The sequence below is a fragment of the Haemaphysalis longicornis genome, unplaced genomic scaffold, assembly GCF_048455015.1.
Source record: "Haemaphysalis longicornis isolate Haplotype H1 unplaced genomic scaffold, Haemaphysalis longicornis Haplotype H1 scaffold_5, whole genome shotgun sequence".
NCBI classification, from domain to species: domain Eukaryota; kingdom Metazoa; phylum Arthropoda; class Arachnida; order Ixodida; family Ixodidae; genus Haemaphysalis; species Haemaphysalis longicornis.
Window position 1 is genome coordinate 108,761,859 of NW_027526385.1, and position 17,744 is coordinate 108,779,602.

General features: G+C 45.6%; 1 protein-coding gene across 1 annotated transcript in view; it reads left to right on the top strand.

Moving 5' to 3' along the window:
• Positions 1 to 17,744, top strand: part of LOC144139852 (uncharacterized) — a 53,561-nt gene that overhangs the window by 29,110 nt on the left and 6,707 nt on the right. Inside the window, exons 10-14 of the mRNA XM_077672097.1 lie at positions 2,289 to 2,368; positions 2,508 to 2,628; positions 5,163 to 5,535; positions 6,442 to 6,590; positions 14,517 to 14,578. Coding sequence (XP_077528223.1) covers positions 2,289 to 2,368; positions 2,508 to 2,628; positions 5,163 to 5,535; positions 6,442 to 6,590; positions 14,517 to 14,578 — 785 coding nt within the window. The remainder of the gene's footprint in view (positions 1 to 2,288; positions 2,369 to 2,507; positions 2,629 to 5,162; positions 5,536 to 6,441; positions 6,591 to 14,516; positions 14,579 to 17,744) is intronic.

Genomic DNA, 17,744 nt, shown 5'->3' on the forward strand with positions numbered 1-17,744 from the left:
TGAAAAAAATCAAATGGTGAGGGTTTTTCATGCCTACTTCGGCATGAGAGCGCCGTAGTGGAATGCTATGGATTAATTTTGACCACTAGGCAATGTACGCTGCAATGTACGTCGCAACGGCTAGATCGACACATGGGTGGTTTCATGTACCCTTTGCTTCCATCTGGAAAGCAGCCGCTGCGGCGGGACCACACCGCCGTCCTTGGGCTCGGCAGCACACACTGCCTTAGCCAGTGTGGCAGGTGAAACATTGCTTCACACGTGCTTATGAATTTTTGAGGAAATGATTGAAATAAGATATATAAATATGCAGATATTGGACCTACAACTGGAAATGAAACCTCTACTCACAACTCCAATTGACAATGGAACTATCAGTTGTGCTCAAAAAGCTGACGACTAATTTTTGTCACTGCTTGTGAACCAATAGCACCAGAGAATGTATTTGACCAATAGGTTTCCCCTATTGGTCTATTAGGCTAATAAAACAAGAGCTATTGGTCTATCAGACTAATACAACCTATACCAATTGCTCTATTGGACCATTGCATGCAACTCTATCAGACCAATAGATTGTGTGTTGTTCCTATAGATACTCAAGTGAACCCAATAGCCCTCACCTATAGAATCAATACATTTTCTGTTAGACCAATAGAAGGGTTTTAATTCCTGTTACCTTGATTAACTTCGCTGTTATCTGGTCTTCATTCGACCGTAGGTCTTCTAGAAGCGTATTAGTAGCACACGTGTGCAGCTTAGAACTTAAGTGAAGCAAACTGAGCAAAGCATCATAAGCCAATATAGGTGTCGCATATGTGCTAGTGTAGTTCTTTTACCCTAAATCATCATTAACTTTACTAAGCCTAACACAGTTCCACATAGTCCTATTCTCCCAGACACGAATTATGTTCAGGCACAGTTTTCATAGCAGTGACCCGCCAACAGCCAGCCGACTGGTTTTGTTGGCGCTGTGGTCGGCAAGGCCACAGTCAGCACAGTCAAGTCAATCTAAAAGAGCTTGCATCATAGAAAACAGCATGGGGAATGGGCAGCGAGGATACAGAAAGGACAGAAATGCAGTCAGGCATGAAATCTTGATGGGTAGCAGAAGTTTTTAATGCATTGTTTCTACACGGACTGCATGCAATAGACGGTAAGCATGTTCCTATTTGAGGTTATTTTTGCCTTGTGCATCAAAGGGAATCAATGTATGTGTGGAAATAATAAATGCCAAACTTCACTCAACCTGACCTTTCTATAAGGGCAGACCAGAACATCGGGTGCACCACTTTGTGCATACGAATGCCTCTTCTCAAATCTCACGGGAGTTGTGTTTTGTGGCGGCATTCCTGTTTTTGACAGTTGAGTTGACCTTCTGCTTATACCGGCCCATTTTCTGGCGATGTCAGCCTGTTTGTTGCCATGTTCAGCAGCATTAAATATGCTCAGATTATCCAGCGGGGACACCTGCAGTCAGTCCTGTCGCTGATTACACAGAATAAATCCACCAGCACTGGCCTGGTTCCACTGGGCCAGTGACCTGTTCTTTGCCAACCATGTTGCCAGATGTAGTACTTTCCTTTTCAAACAAAAAAAAGGTTTATCGGTTGTTGGTACTGCATAACTCTATTATTGATGCGCAGTCAAACAGTTTTCGCCCAAAAATTTAGTCACTTGTGCTTGATAATCAAGTCTATGAGTGGAGTGGACTCCATTTAAAATGCTTGGGGATCAAACGATCCAACAGGAATGGGTTCGTTGTAACTGGAAGGCTGTTGCTGCTGGATCCGCTGTTATGAGTTAAGACTGTACAGGGAGACATAAAACATGGTGAGATGTTGTTGTTAGAGAAAATAGAGGGTGTTCTGAATGCATCTTTACAAATGGAAAGGGCTGATTCCAGCATGCCCAGCAGAATATTCTGATGCATTGAATATTGTTCTTTACGATATTGGTTTGCTGATGTTTGGCTGTTGCTTGTAACTTTGTGTTGCGAAGTGTTAAATTGAAGCTTCTGCTGTAACTTCTGAAGCTTGTACTTATACTGTTTCGTAATGCAGCATACAGTGGAATGAGGGGTTTAGATGTGGGATAAGGTGGGTATGTCATCCACTCTTGAAGGAGCCAGGGTAGAAAGAATGCATCTGCATGTGCATTGATGTTTGTGCACCAGAGGTCATCCTTTTATGCTTTCTCCCGTTCTTTTGAAACGAGAATAGATCCTGAAATTTTGGTCGTTTGCTCCTTCCCGCTGTTTCCCCGTTTCCCCTGTGTGTGTGTGCGTGCAGTTGGTGGAGCAGGAGCTGAGGCTCAAGGAGAAGATCCGTCTCCTCGAGGCCAAGATTGCCTCCCTGGAAGACGACCACGAGTGAGTGTGGAGTACTGTTGCTCTTGCCTTCGTTGTACATCGCCTACTACAACTTTCACCAGCTCGTCAGGAGTGGAGAAGAGACACCCCGTGAACAAGCGCTTTTCCCTCTCCCTCTGCCTCTCTCTCTCTGTTTCAGCCGTGAGATTCGGGAGCTCCGCCTTGCATTTGAAGGGCTGCTGCAGCAGTGCAGGTGCCGGCAGGCATCAGCGTCCCTCCTCCTGCCACCGCCCCCTGAAGAACAACGACCCAGCCTGCAGGTGGGTGGTGGGGTGGGTGGTGGACTTTTTTTTTTTTGCCAATGAGGGTTGCCCTTGATGAGCAGATTGTAGGCTGGGTGTGATGCGCAGTTTCTGTAGATGTCTCTCCGCTAATGTAAGCACCGAAACTCGAATTTACAATGATTTATTTGATAAAAAAAACCTTGCTCTCTGGCAACGGTGTCGCTGCCTCCATGAGGGGTGAAGTGTTAACGGTGTGCTGCATATGCAAGGCGGGGAAAGAAAAAATGTGCAAAATTCTTTATTAGTCATTAGGTCTAGCAAAGTAGTGCATTCCTGCATGAGGGATGTTGTGGCTGCTTGTTGAGCTGTAGTTTGTGTGCCACGCGTGCATTCGTGTGCTTCGAGAAGGTAATTGAAACCAATCCACATGCATTTGCAAAACTCAGGAAAAAATTGCACAAAAGGGCAACAGCCTACTCGTCTGTTCTGAGCACACTTTGGAAGTATTTTCGACAACTACAGTGTTAATGACATAGAATGTGCAGTGAGATTGTCATGTCAAACACATAATGACGCCACCTTCAAGCAAGAGCCAAACCAGACAAACTACTACATCTCACAGGCTAAACAGAAAAGTGGCCAGTGGAAAATGGTTAGTGCTTAAATGCATTTAGTGTGCCTTGTGTGGCCAGTACCCCCTTGTGATTGAAGTGCTGTGCCAAATGGCCCTTTTTGGGCATAGCTGTGCCGCAGCTGTGCCAAACGGGTACTTTGAAAATTCAGGGAAACAAGATGCTCTCGTAAAGACGTGTGAGACAGTCAAAATAAACACAAGCTCTGGGTTGCAATACAACACACTGCTGAAAAACATTGCTGCCATTAAAAAGCATCAGTATGCATTGGGGTATTTTACATAAGTACCGCCTGCCCACTGCCAAGCCTGGGCCTTTCCCGCTGCGTTCTTCTCCAAGTTCAGTCTTCACACACCATGCATGCTGCGTGTACGTGGTACACATTCTTACTAGCAGGCTTACGGAGATGTCACTGCACAGCAGCATGCAAGCAGAGTTCAGGAAGCCCTGGCATACTATTCCAAAACCGTCGTGTATAATATTATACCATGGTTTTCTTTTACTTCACTGTGGCACAATTGTGGCTCGCACTATCTGCAAATTTGATCAACTTTCCGCCCACTTTACTACGTCTCTTGGCACGTTTTTACCCTCACTTCTTTCTTTTGTTCAGAGTTCGCTCACACCTTTGCATGAACATAGGAGAATTTGCAAAAGAAAAATAGGTCACAAACGGCAGTCGTACTTGGGCCAAGCAATGCCTCTCTCTTGTCCCCCATCGTTAAAGTGGCTTATTGAGTGGTTGTGTGCTTATCTCAGAGACTGAATGTTGCCTGGTGTGCTTGTGGCGTCTGATGTTTGTACTGATCATACTGCAAGAAAATACTTGTTGTTCCACAGTGCACAGCTGTCAGCGGCAGTTGTGTTTTTAAATGGTCTGTTTCCGAGGAGAGAATGCTAATGTCACATTCAGTTTTGGTGTGGTTCGCAAATGCAGAATTTGCACACTTTTCAAAAAGTTTGATGTTTCAGCTATAAAGCTAGCATGTAATAAATGTGACTGTGGTTACTTCTATGTTGGACGTAGGGGCTTGACTGTGATTGCATGTGATGTAAGTGATGTTTATATACTCTTGCGGGGTTGTGGTTAGCATCTTGTCTTCATTGGGCTTCGTTGTAATACTTGCAGAAATAGACAAGGATGTGGAAATGACAGAATAGAGGCCAGCTCCCAAGTGTCTTGCTTAGATCATGCACCTTTGTGCCTTCTGATACAACAGCACGTACGGATCATTAGCGATCACTCAATTGCTTCCAAAAGCAACAATTATTTGTGCTCCAACGGCGTGCTAATACATTGTGAGCTTTTCTTATTAGCAGAAACAATATTTCATCTTCCAAGCCCATTGCAGTGTAGCAAGACAGCTTGAAGTCGCAGCTTGGGAAGGGAGGAAAGCTTCCCTCATCAAGAGAGCAAACTCAGTGTGCTTACTAGCACGCCCTTTTTGTAGTGGGGACTCGTTTTCAGAAATAATTGGGCAGTTGTCGCTCCCTAGGTTTGCCAGTTTGCAGTTCTGGCGCTGTAATTTGAAAGCTCATAGATTGCCTGAGTATAATAGGCGTTTGTTATCACCTGCCCCCTCACTTTTGTGTAAACACCGTTTTGTTATAGTTTGCGCCATGTATTCGTGCTTGTAACCTCTTCAAACGGTTCCATTGATGTTTAAGTGACACTGACAGGTTTTAGTCTCCTGCCCCCAAGCAACTTTTTCCTGCTCGAAGACATGGTTACTCCAAACTGCAAAATGCCTACTGCATTACTGAATGTGTAACCGTCAAATCAATGTAACTTTCATTTCGTAATGGTTACATCCAGTGTGGTCATGCAGGTGTTGTTCTTGGCAGCCTTACTCATCGCAGTTGCAGATCCCAGCTGATTTTTTTGTTGCCGCGAGTTTCAAGTTCCTGTGTCTACGAACTCTGCTCTTCTCCTTCCAGGAGGCGGCGAATGGCTGCGCCACAACAGGCGAGGAAGAGGCCCACCGTACTGACTCCTTCACCAATGGAGGAGGAGGAGTGACGGGTGCAGACGAGAAGGGAACCGGGGGCCCCCAGCTGCCTCAGCCGGTCGTGCGAGACGACGTGCTCTCGAACGGCGTCTGCATGGCGGGAGACGGGGCAGAGGACGGAAGCCATGCTGGCTCCCCCTCCTCCTACAGTGGTGTAGGAACAGTGCCCGCTGGTGCCTCCTCCTCGAGGGGAGAAGGGGCTGCCCACACTGGTGAGAAGGAGCAGGACGAGTTACCCTCGGAGCCTCGTGTGGCCAAGCCGATCCAAGCTGGGGCCGAGAATGGGAGCAGCGGGCCAGACGGTGGGTGGCTGCTTTCTCCTCTTCCCCTTGTCACTAGTGGGGCGGGCATGGGAGGGATGAGGGGTGGAAGGTGTGCTCATGAGTCATCTACTGGCAGGGGCTGGTCGACTCTGCCAGTTCCGTTCCACCATTCACTACCTCTGGCATCACAAATTGCGAATGTGAAACCTGATTAATTGAGCTCTTTTAAGCCTGTTTGCGAAAAAAGGGAAGGACACGTAAGTGTAAAGTAACTTCAGTGGCAACTTTTGGTGCAGAGGCGTTCATTATGAAAACTTATCAAACGGCAATTCCTCTTACCTTCACGGAGGAAAGACATTGATCTTTTTGTGACATTCATATTTACCTCATGTCGCGAATTGGATTCCCGGCCGCGGCGGCCGCTTTTCTGATGGAGGCGAAAAGCAAAAACGCCCGTGTGTACGAGATTTCGGCGCACGTTAAAGATCCTCAGGTGGTCAAAATTAATCCGGAGCCCTCCGCTACGGCGCGCCTCATCGCCTGCGTTGCGTCGGCGCGTTAAACCCTACAATCAATCAATCAATATTTACCTCACGAAAATGTACAACCACTTTTGGCAATATAAATGCTGGCTTTGTTTATTTCTTCAGAAAGCACTGTGTTATCAAGCAAGTCGAATGAGGCACAAAGAGAGAATTTTTTAATTTATCAAGTTGTGCTGCCTTTAGGCATCCCTTTGAAATCACAGTAGCCCCAAACAGTCGAAATACTGTTTCTCTTTTTACAACACAATCGATGCATTTGTGTGTGTGCGTATCTCTCTCTCTTCCAATATCACATCTTGCGTGCGTCCCCCTGAAACATGCCACACTGGAGAGGGCGAGTGCATGTGACGGTCCAGTCTCAACTGACCCGGTCCCCTGTGCAATAATTCTTCCCCCACAGGTTCAGCTGGGTGCCCCCCAGGGCTGGACTTGATGGAGCTCCGCTGGCGTCTCGAGCAGCTGAGGGCCACCAGCTGCACGGACCTGGACTCTTCCATGGTGGGAGCAGCCAGCCGATGTGGCTCCGTCTGTTCCACGGCCAGGACCAAGGTACAACTGGGAATGAAGAGATCAGAGGTTCTGCTATGGGTTTATATTTCGAGGCCGGCACAAGGCTAAGACTGCCCAGGAGCGCAATTTTTTTTTTTTTTTTTTTTTAAGCAAAGGTTTGATACGTCCCATCATAGCAAATAATGCCAACATCTGTGACCCAACGGTGGCTATTAAATGAATTGACAAGCATGCACGGTGCTTTGGAGTATGCCTGGGCGTGGGCGAGAATGAGAGAATGTGGTGGTGGCAGCTGGGATTGCCTGCTGAGTGAACGAGACTGTTTTGTGGCCACTGTCCTAGTTGACCCACCCCTGAAGCATGTTTTTTTGATGAGGTTGGTTTTGCAGCTGGAACAGGCTTTATCCCCAAGAAGTAAATATGTGCCCCTTGAAAAGCGGTGACACCAAAACACAGGGCATACCCACAATACCCCAGTTGCAGCTTTGGAAAAGTAACTGATGCCTGTGCTATTTATACATGTAGAAACATCAGGGAACTGCAATTCCATCACCACTTCCCTTCTTGCAAGGGCCTCTGCTGAGTTCCTTTTGCAGCTTTTTGATCAGTGCAACTGAGACAATACTGGCAGTGGATATTCTGTGTCATTTGTCTGGCAACAACGGAAGCTATTCAGCACTGTGCCCTCTGCTTTTATTGGAGATGCCAGTGACAGGTGTTTGCAGCGCTTCTGTTATAGTAGCTCTTTTTATGACACTTCAAAGTAGCTGAAAGTGAGTGTGCAGAAGGGAAGAGCAAGCCTCATTCTTCGCTGTCAGGGCAGCTTTGCATTTGTCAATCAAGTATAGGTAAACTTAAAGTGAACATTGTGGTACACTAGACAAGTGAAGGCCTGTACAGAAAAACCCCTAGAGGAGCCACAAGGTCATAGTGAAAGGAAGCCACTAGTGCATTTTGATATAAATGTTGAAATGATACAATGGCAGCTGCTGTGCACATCTTGACACTGTCTGGTTAATATGCTCCTAGAAACAACTTTTTAATAATGAAGTTAGGAGGCTAAAATTTGCGCAGCTTGTTAATATTCAGCTCTTCCTGTCATATATGCAATCAGATTTCGATAGCTGCTCCAGATCAAATGTTATGCAGCATGACGTACAGAAAAAATGTTTTTTTGTGTGCACTATCTTTTATAGTAAACATTTTTACTGAAAGTTTGAAAATAGCCTAAGTGGTTCCTTATGATTTGCAGAATGTGGGAATCTACCTGAAAAAGCTTTATATTCATTTTCTTCACCAGGGAAAAAAAGAGTGGTAGTGCGGCTTTTTTGCTTTGTTTATTCGTTTTATGACATCAGAAATAACTAGAGGTACAAATTGTATAATTAACAAGATTTGTTCACTGTGTTATGATGAACATCTGTACAAAATTTTATTGCAATCCGACAACTCAGTGAAAAAAATAGCGTGCAGAAACTCTGAGAGAAATGCTATTGAAAGTTTATTTCTTTGGCACATTCAGAAATTCTTGTTCAAACAACATTAGAATTGGTTGGGATATAGTCTGAAATATCCACATTAAACTCCCAAAGCTAGAACTCTTCCGCCACATAACCAGGACAGCCGATCGTGTCTGATGCCAACCACACGTGCAGCGAATACCGCTTTCACATTGATGGCAGAACTATCACGGCAGAACTATCACTGCAAAGTTCCAGGTCATGGCCTCCGCGGCCGATGGCGGCAACGCGATGCGACGAGTAAACAGAAGAAATCACTCCTGCAGGGAACCCTGTTTTCGCACTTGAGTTCCAGTACCGATGCGAGGCCCTTGCGCTTGTTCGTAACGTCAACTACAATGAGTCCACACTTCCCGCACGTTGCGTACATGACTCAACTCACAAGTTCAGTCAGAGCGTTGACTTTGCAGATAACTGCACTTGCACCGCTCCCATTGCCGGCTGTCTCCCCGCCTTGGAATGCTGCTAGCTTCTCCGAAGCACTTACAAAGCCGATAGCATCACTAATTAAATCAGCCCCGCCTGCTTGAGGCACGCTCGCAATGCTTGAAGACCCGTTGCCGTTGAGCCTCGTCGTGCCAGTCATGCTGGCATTGGCCGTGGTCGTTGTAATTCTGCGTTGCTTGGGTTTTTCCCTTGTGTGGGTGTGAAGTCCGGGACTTGCGGCGATGGAAGTTGCGCTTCTCCTCACCGTTCATGATAAACTGACGATAAGGAAATAGAAAAGATAGGTCTAGGCTGATGCAATCTGCGAAGCTAACGAACGAGACGATGCACACAGTTCACAAGTGGCAGCAGCTAATGGCAGTCTGTACTTCACGTCACGTGATTTAAATGCCCAGTAGGAGCTTTCAAAACAGGCGACAAGAATTTTTTTTAATTACCAGAGATACGAAGCTGACAAGTGGCTTGACAATATACCCGCTGAAATTCTGAAAAGCACAAAATTAATTTCCAGTCTTGTCCTGCAATTCATTTTCAACCAACCCTTTGATACTGGTTTTATTCCAAAAGACTGGAAAATAAGTAAAGTCATCCCCGTCCCCAAATCTGGAAACCGTTCAGAGCCCTGAAACTATCGTCCTATTTCATTAACATACATTGCCTGCAAGCTGCTAGAACACGTAATGTACTCCCACATCGCAACTCATCTGGACCTAAATTCCTCATTTTTTCTAACGAGCACGGGTTCCGGCGTGGGCTATTGTGCGAGACACAGCTGCACGAATTTACTGCTGATCTTCTTTTTAACCTCGACTCTTCTTTTAAAAATGGTGTAATATACCATGAATTTTCGAAAACTTTTGACCGTGTTCCCTAGCGGTGTGTAATAAGTAAACTTTCTTGTCTCAGCATTGACCCGTTAGCCCTATCTTGGATTAAAAATTTTCAAACTGGTCATGTTCAATATACAGTAGTCACGAATAATGAATCAACCCGTGTTGATGTAGTGTCCAGTGTACCGCAAGGTTCCGTTCTTGGGCCTCTTTTATTTATAATCTTTATTAATGATAACACAGACGAAATTTTATCTACCATCCGCCTTTTTGCTGACGATTGCGGGCTTTACCATTGCATTTCATGTTGCACTCACCAAATTACAGTTCAGAATGACTTGTCTACCATACATAAATGGTTTTTGTAATGGCTAATGCAGCGTAATACAACCAAATGTAAATTCATGCACGTTTCACGCAAGCGCACTAACTTTCCCTTCCGTTGACTCGTATCGTTATCTTGGCGTAATATCACGTAAACTAACAGAACAACTCATCGCCACTTCAGCAAAATCACTTGGCTACATCAAAAGATCCTTTACGTCCTGCCCGCCACAAATCTGAAAACTAGTTAAGAAACCTTCACGCGTACTGAACTTGAATATGCGTCTGCTATTTGGAATCCTCATCAAAATTAGCTAATTAACGCATTAGAAGCAATTCAAAATCACGCTGCCAGATTTATTACCGCATAATGCAGTCCTCGCGTAAGTACTAGCACTGTTAAACTAGCACTCAACCTCCCCTCCTAGAAACCCGCCGCAAGTTTACTCTGCTCTGCCTTCTGCACAAACTGTACTACAGTTGAACCTCGATATAACGAACCTCGATTTAACGAAATTCGCGATATAACAAATTTTTTCCAGTTTTCTACCAAAATTTTGCCAAATCCATGTACAGTCGAATCCCGCTACAACGAAATTGACGGGACGTGCGAAAAATTTCGTTGAAGCGAAAATTCGTTGAGGCGAAATCTGCCGCAACACACCACGGAAAGGCCAGAAAAAAGCCCCGTATGCTTCCGCATCACTGGCAGCATAATACAATGTTTAGAAAAAAGAGTGACGCGCAATAACGTCATGTTTATTCGGATAACAAAGATACCAATGGTTATCTGTTCTTTCACTGCACGCGAAGAACGCGTTGCGGAGTGGGGTGAAGAAATGCAGGCGCAAAACGTATTGCTGTACAACAAGGCGTGTCCACCGAGCTGATTACTTGCAGATAGCTGCTAGGCCGTCGGAAGCCCCCCTCTCACTTGTAGCAGGAGCAGTGCCGTTATCTTATCATCTGACACGGCGCGGCAGCTACTGACCTTGGCAGGTTAGACGCGCGCGCTTGCATTTAACACAACTGCGTGCTCATGACTAAGATAGGATGACTTGGCTTCAAGACCAAACACGCAAACATGATTTTTGCTCTTGGCTATGAAGAATGGTAGACGGAAAACGGCAAGGACAGCTGCTCACAACGCATACATGACGGTGCCGCGCCAGCAGCGGAGCACATTTGTGCGATTTCAACTGGATACGGATTGGCTGTAGCTCCGGCTTGGCGAACCGGGCGTGCGCCTCATGTAAAGACGGCCAGCCACATCGTTATCACCATCAAACAATGGCGTCCGCCTATGAGTTTTTTATTTATTTTTTTTTTTTTGTAGCGGTGTGGCCGCACCGCGCATGTTTTCGGTGAAACTAAGCGTCCTGAATGTATAAAAAGTTACATATAGCTGGCGCTATGCTTATTTTATTGTAAAATAATTGTTCAAACCCAGCCCAAATCATTGAAAATTTCGTTGAAGCGAAAGCAAGCCTGACAAATGGTTCGTTGTGGCGAGGACTTTGTTGCATGGACTTCTATGGCTGGCTGACGGGGAATTGGAAATATTTCGTTGAAGCGGAAATTTCGTTGAAGCGGCGTTCGTTGTAGCGGGGTTCGACTGTATTTTTATCTCGATTTTACGAAGTAATTTTGTGCGGCGCTTTCGATTTAACGAAGTCACGGCGAGAAAGGAAGAACGAAATTCCGGTCGAGGCATGTTTTATTTTGCCTCTCAGAGCCTACATTGAAAAGATTAAGTACTCACATTTACTCTTAAAAGGCTAAAATGAAAGAAAAGCGGTGAATTATGCGGTTCACAACAATTAAAAGTGATAAAAGAAGCTGCTCAAAACCCGCTAGCGGTCATGGACGGTTTAATAGTGCCGCCACCATTTTGACGTCTCCATCGTTGCCTACGCCAGCGCCCTCTATGCTTAGGCTGCCGAAGCCTACTTCAAGTGTTTTTTTTTCTACGCGTCTTTGCTCTCACGGTCTCACGGTGCTGCCAGTGCTGCTGCTCTAGGTTGTGCTCGCTGATAACCACATTAATATTTTGTTCGCCCATCATTAGATGAGTCTTATAAGCAGCATGAGCACTCCAAGGGAAAGAAAAGTGTTCCGAACTGTAGAAGTGTCAGTGAAACCGACGGTAGACCGACGGCCACCGAAGTGATGGATGCCATCGACGTTCTGCGGAGGCACGCAGGCGCACGCGAATGTTTAAGAGCAAGCCTTGTTAGCGCTGTCAGCATACGAGCGTCACGTAAAGCCCACCCTGGTCAAGAAACGCCAAGCACTGCTTACGGACTTCTTCACTACGGCTTGAACATCGAGTGCTGGTGGCAATAAATTGCTCTCCGAACGTGGTCAAAACGTGTTCATTAGACAGCTGCGATGCGGAGAAATCGGTTTCTTTAGGGCTCAGCGTCCATACAAGTAATTGCTTAATCAAATTTGGCCAGAAGATATTTAATGTAAGCTTTCCACTTTAGCGGGAGCACGTAAGCGCTGCTCCACAAAGTGAAGCGGTCCGTGTGTACTCCGCTCAATTCTCAATCGTGGCTTTATCTCGAGTGTCATAGTTGCATCACGCGCCCATACTGCAGAGCCTTTGAGCATGAAAAAAGTCTTTAGAAAGCTTTATAGCACCCTTCCGCTGTTGGCCCGCCGCACACCTCAACGCCGCGGCTAAGCCTACTACTGAACGGACAAAAAGAGGCGTAACTTTGAACCAGCACCTCGCCTAGGTGAAGTTCACGGGGCACGGACGCGGGTTCAATGGACTAACAGCGGCGTTTAGTCAGTTTAGTAGTGACCGAAATGAAAAAAAGAAAAAGTGAAAACCTAGTCTGCTATCATATTTAATGAGGTGTTGCGGAAAAAGCGCCGGTTTTACGACGACACAAAGTACAGTCGGCTATCCGAATTCCATTGCCTAAGTGTTGAGGCTCTTAATTCACACAATTTTCGCGGCCAGTTTTAGTACAAATTTCGCTTTAAGTGGAGAGGTAACTACATAGCAGTTGTTTCTGAGCGATGGGCAAGGTTTTGAAACCTCAATAACTGGTTTAATTAACTGTAAAATCGAAACCTCGATTTTACGAAATTCTCGATTTAACGAAATTTTCGCCCGCAAGTACGACTTCGTTATATCGAGGTTTAACTGTATAATAGTAATTTCCCGTCACAAGGCAATACCGTTTTTCTCCCTCCCGCCCAATCATCATGTCGCCTCTTTAACTCTCTAAGTTTACAGCGCTTACATGGTTCAACTAACACTTTCAACAAATCCTTTTTACCTACAGCCAATGAAGATTGGAATAACCTGCCTGAATCTATAGTCTACAAACAAAACACCATAAATTTTAAACAGCTAATCACTAATCATTTGATTTGTTAGTAAATTTACAATTGCTGCCGTTTTCTTCCATGTCTATTTCCTTCGATTGACATTGTTTTTGTCATGCAGTTCACTCACAATTATGCTTTGTACCATTGACAATCATGCATCTGTTGAATTGTGCGTTTGCCTCCCCCTTATGTCATACCCGGCAAGGGACCTTAAAGGCCAACTGCACTCAAATTTCACCCTGGCTAAATGCCTTCGAAATGTGTAGTAGGTACCATGAGAACTACTGGACGCGACCGGTAGCTCTGTGCAATGCGTGGTTATTCAGTTTCAGGCACTCAAAATAGCACCCTTGCAGACGACAAAGCACCTGCCGGCGTGTCGCGCAAACAGCCATTTAGCGGAAGTGACATGCCAGCAGTCCAGGCCGATCGGCCTGTCTCGCAGCGGGAGAATCCAGGAAACTTGTATTTCGCGCCCGTACGACTGGCTTTCATGGCTCCGAAGAGGCTTCTCTAAGCGTACGGTTCTCTCCTTTTCGAGTGTCGTCTCGACATCATGCTTACGCGGTGTGCTGCTGTCGGAGCGTACGAATAGTGTCGTGCTTGCGGGACAAGCGCTCGCTTTTCCGCGCGCCTCCCACACCCCCGCACACGCGCGCTCACACTCTCCTCCTGGCTGGCCGAGCCGGCCGCGTCGGCCGGTCCGCACAGCTCGCGCCGTCAGGCCAGGCCGTCTGGCCGCTCGCGCCGACGGCTGATACGTCACTTCCGCCTGCCCGTAATGGCCGCGTTTTGCCCAGTTTTGTTTTCAAAATCGTCGCTTTTTGCTGGTCGCTTGCGGCGTAATTACGCATATTTTAGGCGTCATACTTCGTACATCGGGGTCTTTTTAGTCATACTATGCAGGAACAGTGATTTTGCGTGGTCGAAATTTTGAGTGCAGTTGGCCTTTAAGGGTTCAATAAATGATGATGATGATTGAGAGAATGCTTGCGCTACCTCTATCAAGTGACAGAAATGGTGGCCTGCCACGCAGCAAAAACTCTGAGGAGGCCAATATTCAGCTTGATTGCATGATTTCTTGAGTCACCGCAAGTCATTCAGACACATTTTTCACTAAGTTCTCGTTCGTATTTTTTTATTTTTTTCCCATGAAAGAAGTAGTCAGATGATGAAGCAAGTGAAAACCAAAAAAATCGACACAAAATTGCAATTTTTCGACCCGCCTGACCCCTTAAAAGAGTAGTTAGATTGTGTTATCGTGTAGGCTGCATCGACTAAAATTACAAAAACCTTCACAACATCCCTAGGATGTTTTATTACTGTGATGGGCTTTCTGTGAGTGGGCAACATATGTGAACCTTGGTAGCATGAAAAATACTAAAGGTATCATTATGGCATTTTCTGCAGCATCTTCTCTTCTCCCACTGATTTTTCTCACAACATATGTCTCTCGTCTGCATCTCTCTCTGATACCCTGCTTCCCTTTTTTCCAGTCCGAGGCCCAGATCACGAAGATAGTGACATTGTTGAAGAAGCAGCTGCCCCACTGCTCGGAGTGAGTCACTCGTTATTCCTCCTCTTTATCTCGCGGTGCAGTAAGCACAGCTCACCAAGAACGTGATCTTGCAGGGGTATCTTTCCAACTGTTGATGCGATTGCCAGTGGTGATATGACTTTTGATTTTTGGGTGGGGATACGATTAGTAGCACCGCAACTATGCAAATAGACAATTTTAACTATGTGCCTGGCAGTGCTCGCCTACAACCGCTTCACCATTGAAGTCTTGCGTGTGAGTGCAAGGCTCCCTGATTTTTTTTTGTTTACATTGTCTTTCCCTCCAGTTTTCTTTTTCTGGCTGCAGTCAGTTCTCTTAAAAAGGGGTGATCCCTTAATGGTTCATTGGACGCTTCACGTTCGCGGAAAGCCAATCGAAGTGTCGACTGCAAGCCCCAGGAGTGGTCGGGTGATGGTCGATCATTCTCTGTACCTGAGTTGCGCCCTCACACCAGTTCGTTATATGTGAAACAAAATGCCCTTGCCTCAGTGCATGCTATAACGGTCATGCTGTGTTCATTTGTCGTAATGAAACATTCATTGTAACTGTGGCCATTACAAGTGAGCTCGACTGTAGTCGGGCTTTTCGAAAAGCGCTTTCGTCAGTGTTTTCTCATTGCTTGGAAGGAATGTTCTATTAAATGAGATATCATTACACCGAATGTACACTGCTGATAATGACCTGAATCGTTATGTGGAGGGTTACAGTTTTCTCTTGTGTTAAATTTGCTGTCTTGTGCATGCTGCTGATGCTTTTGGCAGCGAGGAGTTTTGGTTTGTTAGGGGCTTTAGGGCAGCTGCTTATTGGCAGGAGTGGAAGCCTCCCAGCCGTAAATTTTACTGCCCTAGAGTTCTCATGCTCAGTGAAGCTGGGAGGACCTAAGTAAACGTTAGTGGCAAAGTACAGATGTGCTTGTAGTGATCGAAATTAATTCAAGTGTCAGCACGTTGGTGCGCACAGCAACACACCAGAGTTTCTGCATGTCTCAATGTACATGAGTGGTGTGCTGTGGCTACGTGAGGCTGAGGGAAATAAATGCATTTAACAAGTTGTATGGTTGCTGGATGGGAACTGCATGCTGCTCTGGCCTGGCACTTTTTTCAACAGTGGTGCTATTTAAGCTGAGCTTTGTCCGTCCGTCAGACCAAAAATTCTGAAAGCCCCAAGAAAAGAAAATGTGGTTTGGGAGGTCCAAGGAATTGAGCATTGAACATTTATGTAATGACAGTGGCAACCTAACCACTGGGCTACCCCAAAAGCCCAAGGGGTATGGGGTTAGCAGCATTGGGGATCATGCACACCCAATTAGAAAGGAAAAAAAAAGCTTCCCAAGGCTGGAATCAAACCTGGGCACCTCGCTTCATAAAACCGGCATTTGAGTTATCACATTCTGGGTGCACACGCGTTGGCTTTGGACTTGGCTGGAGGTTCAATCGTGTCATAATTCAATCCACTTTGGGAGAGATGTGGAAGTGTGGAGAAGAAACGATCCGGGCCTGCCAGTCATGGAGAACTTTCAGCCGCAAGTTCTGAAATCCAGCGAGGTGTTACATCTGCACCTCGGACAAAAGATGCATTACCTCTGCTGGTTCTCCAGTGGAAGAGAGTGGTGACGATAAAGCAGCAACAACAATTAGCGCAGTTTCGTGTCTAAAATTTTGTTTGGATCCAAACATAGTACTGCCAGGTGGAAATTTGGGATGAATGCGTATTAATAATTATCAGAAGTCCGCTTGTTATACCCAGGTGAAAAAGATTTCCATTTCCAGCTGGATTATGGAACTGGAAATCTCTTCCAGCTGGGAAATATCCCAGCTAGAAATTTGCTTTCTAGCTGGAATGTTTCCCAGCTGGAAGAAATTTCCGGTTCCATAATCCAGCTGGAAATCTTGGACTTCCAGGCTTGCATTTCCAGCTGGAAATATACTATTTCCTGCTGCATTTTCTGCTAGTATTTTTCAGAGCTCGGGTTACGTACCCAGATGGGACGCACAGTACAGTGCAAAAAAGAACATTGTACTAAGGCAAAGTGCTTCCGAGAGAAGATAATGAACATGCAAGTACATCCGCATTTAAAAAAATAGGCAGAACAAACAGTCTTACCTAAATTACTGCGAAAGAATTTCTACACAACAACGGTCACGCAGGCAGCAAGAAAGCCAACACGAGTGGAAAGTACAGGGAAAGATTTTATTATGCATTATATAGGCAACTTAAAACAGGCAAATGTGGAGTTGGGCTAGTTGGTGAATGGCAACTTACAGAAGATAGAGCTGTAGGTGGACACAAACAAAAGCACAGTTGCTTGTCTACGTGTGTGTGTGTGTGTGTGTGTGCGCGCGCAGTTTTAGTGCTTCATTTTGTATACAGGCCCTGATCTGTTCTTACAAGCAATAAAAAGACAGGTAATAAACAAGTCCTACCTTCGCGGTAACGGGAGCAGTAAACGTCGAAACTCGATGCGCGATAAACGCACAATGAAACCGTTGCGATGACTGCACTTCAATCGTCTTAGAACAAAGACGGTGCGGAGCACAAATCGACCTCTTCATTGTCCACCACGGCTGTGACAAGTAAGGCCTGCACGCCTTCCCGGTAACTAGGAGCCCTGCAGACCTCCATCCACATTACTGGGCTACACAATGTGCGCACTCCGCCAAGTAAAAAGCCGCCTAGCACACTTTCTAATGATGTAATTAATCTTGTTGACTCGTTTCTTAGCGCGCGTGATGCTTACAGCTAGCTAACTCGACCGCCATTTTACACAAACTTTGATTGGCTTGACGTGTCTTGACTTGGCTTTAAAAAAGACTTCAGATGAGCAATGTTGCCAACGTCTTTTCTGTAAAAAATGTTTTTTTTTTCGTATCGGAAGTCCTTACCGGTCGCGATTTTGAGGTATGCATAAAAGAGAAGAAATTTGTTCTAACGAGTCTCACTAACTTGTTTAACCCCCCGCTAATAAATAAAAAATGTGGTCGACGCTTTGAGGACTTTGTGTGAAACAGGAACTGATTCACATGACATGTTCCGAAATCGTATATTTTTTACTGAAATCACACAGAAGAAAAATAATTAAATGAAATGGCCGTTTCAAAGACCAAAAGTGGAATTACCTTTACCAACTGACACACTGGCAACTTCCTCCCAAGATAAGTACAGTTGG